The 3,210-nt window shown below is 31.8% G+C and overlaps 1 protein-coding gene across 2 annotated transcripts in view; it reads left to right on the top strand.

The window, feature by feature from the left end:
* LOC104760431 overlaps nt 2,555-3,210 on the top strand; it is a 2,781-nt gene continuing 2,125 nt past the window's right edge. Inside the window, exon 1 of one of the 2 annotated variants that reach the window (XM_019240349.1) lies at nt 2,555-3,144. In XM_019240349.1, coding sequence (XP_019095894.1) covers nt 2,651-3,144 — 494 coding nt within the window. In that variant the 5' untranslated portion in view covers nt 2,555-2,650. The remainder of the gene's footprint in view (nt 3,145-3,210) is intronic. The other variant, XM_019240350.1, reaches the window with a different exon arrangement.

Here is a 3,210-nt window from a genome sequence, read left to right on the forward strand (position 1 = left end):
AGTGTTTAACCACGACACGGTTTCAGATCTAATCACTCATTATTATAAAGTATATGTCTCTCATACTATATTTTATGACATAAAGAAAATCACTATCATGATTTACTTAATTTTGTGTATATTTTTGTCATGATTCCGACGGACAATCAACCTCTGTGCTAATCTTGAATTCAATTTGCTTTAATTAATGTTTAAAGTTGCACTGTTCATAATCAAATCACTATTACTTCAGACCAAGAAAAGAAAATCACTATTAGTTTCACACATGACACTCAGTTTGCTTTAATTAATGTTCCTGTTCATAAACTCTACTAGTTTCACATTACAATCAAATACTATATGACAGGCCATCGAGAAACTTCTTCACCTACTTCTCAGGCTAATTTACTAAATCTTTTCAAAAACCGTATTATGAATATGTGGAAGTTTTATATTGAAATCGGGCTAATTAAATAATATACAAACTAATAAAAAAATAACATTGACAAAATAATAATATTAGAAGTACGAACAGCAAACAAGTTGTAGTAATACATACGATTTTAATTCAACAAACAAACTAATCAATTAGTTACCAATTCATGTTGTGGATGCATGTCAAAGATGTTTATCATATGAAAATATTGAAAGATATGATTTGATTCGTTATAAACGCTAAATAATATCATCAGTTTCCAATGATTCTACGCCAGTTTAAAAAGATGACGAAGAATTTGCTTGAATATTTTAAAGCTGCCCAAACCCAATGACAATCTTAGGCGGCTATTATAATTTATAAGTAACTAAATCCAATTATGAAAAATGATAAGTTAAACGTCGAAATCAATATGAGCAGCAAGCAAAATGCTAATTTGAAGAAGACTATATAACTTAAATTGTGATCCGTCAAGATGCATGCACGCATAAGGTTATATATTAACTAAAGGGGTTTACCAAAAACTATCCTAATACTTAAACAAATATAATACATGGGATAATCCTTACGACATAGTAAACAATCTTTATGAATTTTAATAAATTTTGTATGATGGAATTAGTAGATAGGCTACAAAAAGATATAGTTTATATGTTTTTGGTTGGGTTTGTTACCGCCTTTGCTATACATGTTGGTTTTATAGCACCGGCCTCACTATAAATAATGTATTCTGTAATAATCACTAATTGTCCGATTGAGCAATAATATCTTCTTAAAGTAAATTAATTTATATGTTAGGAGAATTCTCGTAGAGATGACAGATAAATGTTTTGCATGATTGGACTGAAAAAGATGGTGAGAAAACCTCAAAACTTGAGCATCGACCTTTTCTATTTTTTTGTTTAATAAAATATAGTTTCCGTATATGTACTCGAGTCGAGACCTTCACGAAGCAATTTCTGTGTAATCATAATACATTAGATTTAAAATAAAATATTATTCTGGAAGAAGACTTTATTTGTTCGATATTCTAAATACAAAGAATTCCATCGAGTGCTATCATCATCATCATTCAATTTCATGTTTGGTTCATGTTGGTCAGTCATGAGATATGGATCGTGACAGCAAAACCTAATCTGTATAATATCAATATATCATCAAAATATCAAATACAAACCCTATAGCGGTTGGATTAGTTATCAAATTAATTAACATTGCTTTTATTAATTAGTATTCTAAGTTTTGTCATTAGTCTGTTGATAAGACGAATATAGTTTTAATGTGTGCTTCTTAATCTGACCCCTTCTCTATAGAAACTAAAAACAAGCTTTCATGTTTAAAGATCAAATGAATATGATGATTCCAAATTTGATAAAATTTTTGAATGGGCTTTTAAAAGTCCAATTCATATTGGTCATACAAAGAAAACCCCCTCTGGACATAAAATGGGATATGATACAAATAAACCTACTTTGGTTTTGGGCTGAAGTTGATTCTTCTTATTAAATGATTAATTAAAGGCTTCTTATACTGCGAGTGTAAGAAGAGTCTAGGACAAGTTAGAAAAGGCATATTGACATATCAATCAACATATCAACATATCAACGTCATCTTTGTCTCTAGTACTACCATCACCACCAAAAGAAGAATGAGGATGAAGCGGATCATTGCAGAAGAAAAGATTACGATCCCTGATTGTCTGTTCGAGAGATATTACATATAATATGAAAGTTATTCACAGTGTAGGAAATGTTAAGTTGGGTGAAGAACATTAAATGTAGAAGTAGAATAACCATGCACCATGCAATAGTCAGTGGGAACACAAAGAAAGGTGTCACAATTTTTGGTCAACTATAATATTTCTTTATTACTTTCTCTATATATTAGGCAAATTTTCTTAGAGATGTTATAGTCAGAGAAGAAGTCAACTTGTTTTCTAGATATTATTCGAAAACTAGTTTTGAGTTTTGACCAAACAAAAAAAAAACAACTTGTCAACTAGTTATATTGTAATCTTTTGCAACATCTATTTTTGGCCACTAAATTTTTGAGGAAAATGCCAAAAAGTACTTTTTTTGCAAAATATTAATCATACGATCAGTGACAATAATAATATCATCTGTCTAACTCTATAAAGTACTTTCAAATTCAACCCAAATATACACATAAGCTTCATCAGTCCATATAGCAAACTCAAACGAGATACGATAAAACTCCTTTTGTTTGCTCTTCGATATGGCAGGATCATCTTCTTTTTCTTCTTCTAATGTCTCATTGATCCCGACGGGACTTCAAGTGTTCATCAGTTACCGAGGAAAAGAGCTACACGATGGCTTCGTCAGCTTTCTATTGCGTGGCTTTAAAGACAAAAACATCAACGTGTTTACAAACGAGCAAGAAGAGAAGGGTAAAGACCTAATCAGCCCGTGTGATAGGATAAGTGAGTCAAGATTTGCGTTGGTTATCTTCTCCGAGGGGTACACCAAGTCAAAAAGGTGTTTGGACGAGCTGGTACATATCAAGGAACGCGTGGATCAAGGAAAACTTAGAGTGATTCCCATCTTCTACAAGCTTGATGCCACCGTGGTGAATGGTCTTAAAGGAAAATTCGGGGATAACTTCAGGGATCTGGTTGAAAGATATCAACATGAACCAAAGAGAATACAGAAATGGACGGAAGCTTTGAATTCAACTTCCCAAACATTCGACATGCCCTTGCCAGCATACAGGTCTCCCACTTTACGTTCCTATCAACAATTAAAATGGTAACTTGTATCATATTTCGACAAAAAAAG

This window comes from Camelina sativa, chromosome 18, assembly GCF_000633955.1.
Source record: "Camelina sativa cultivar DH55 chromosome 18, Cs, whole genome shotgun sequence".
In the NCBI taxonomy this organism is placed as follows: domain Eukaryota; kingdom Viridiplantae; phylum Streptophyta; class Magnoliopsida; order Brassicales; family Brassicaceae; genus Camelina; species Camelina sativa.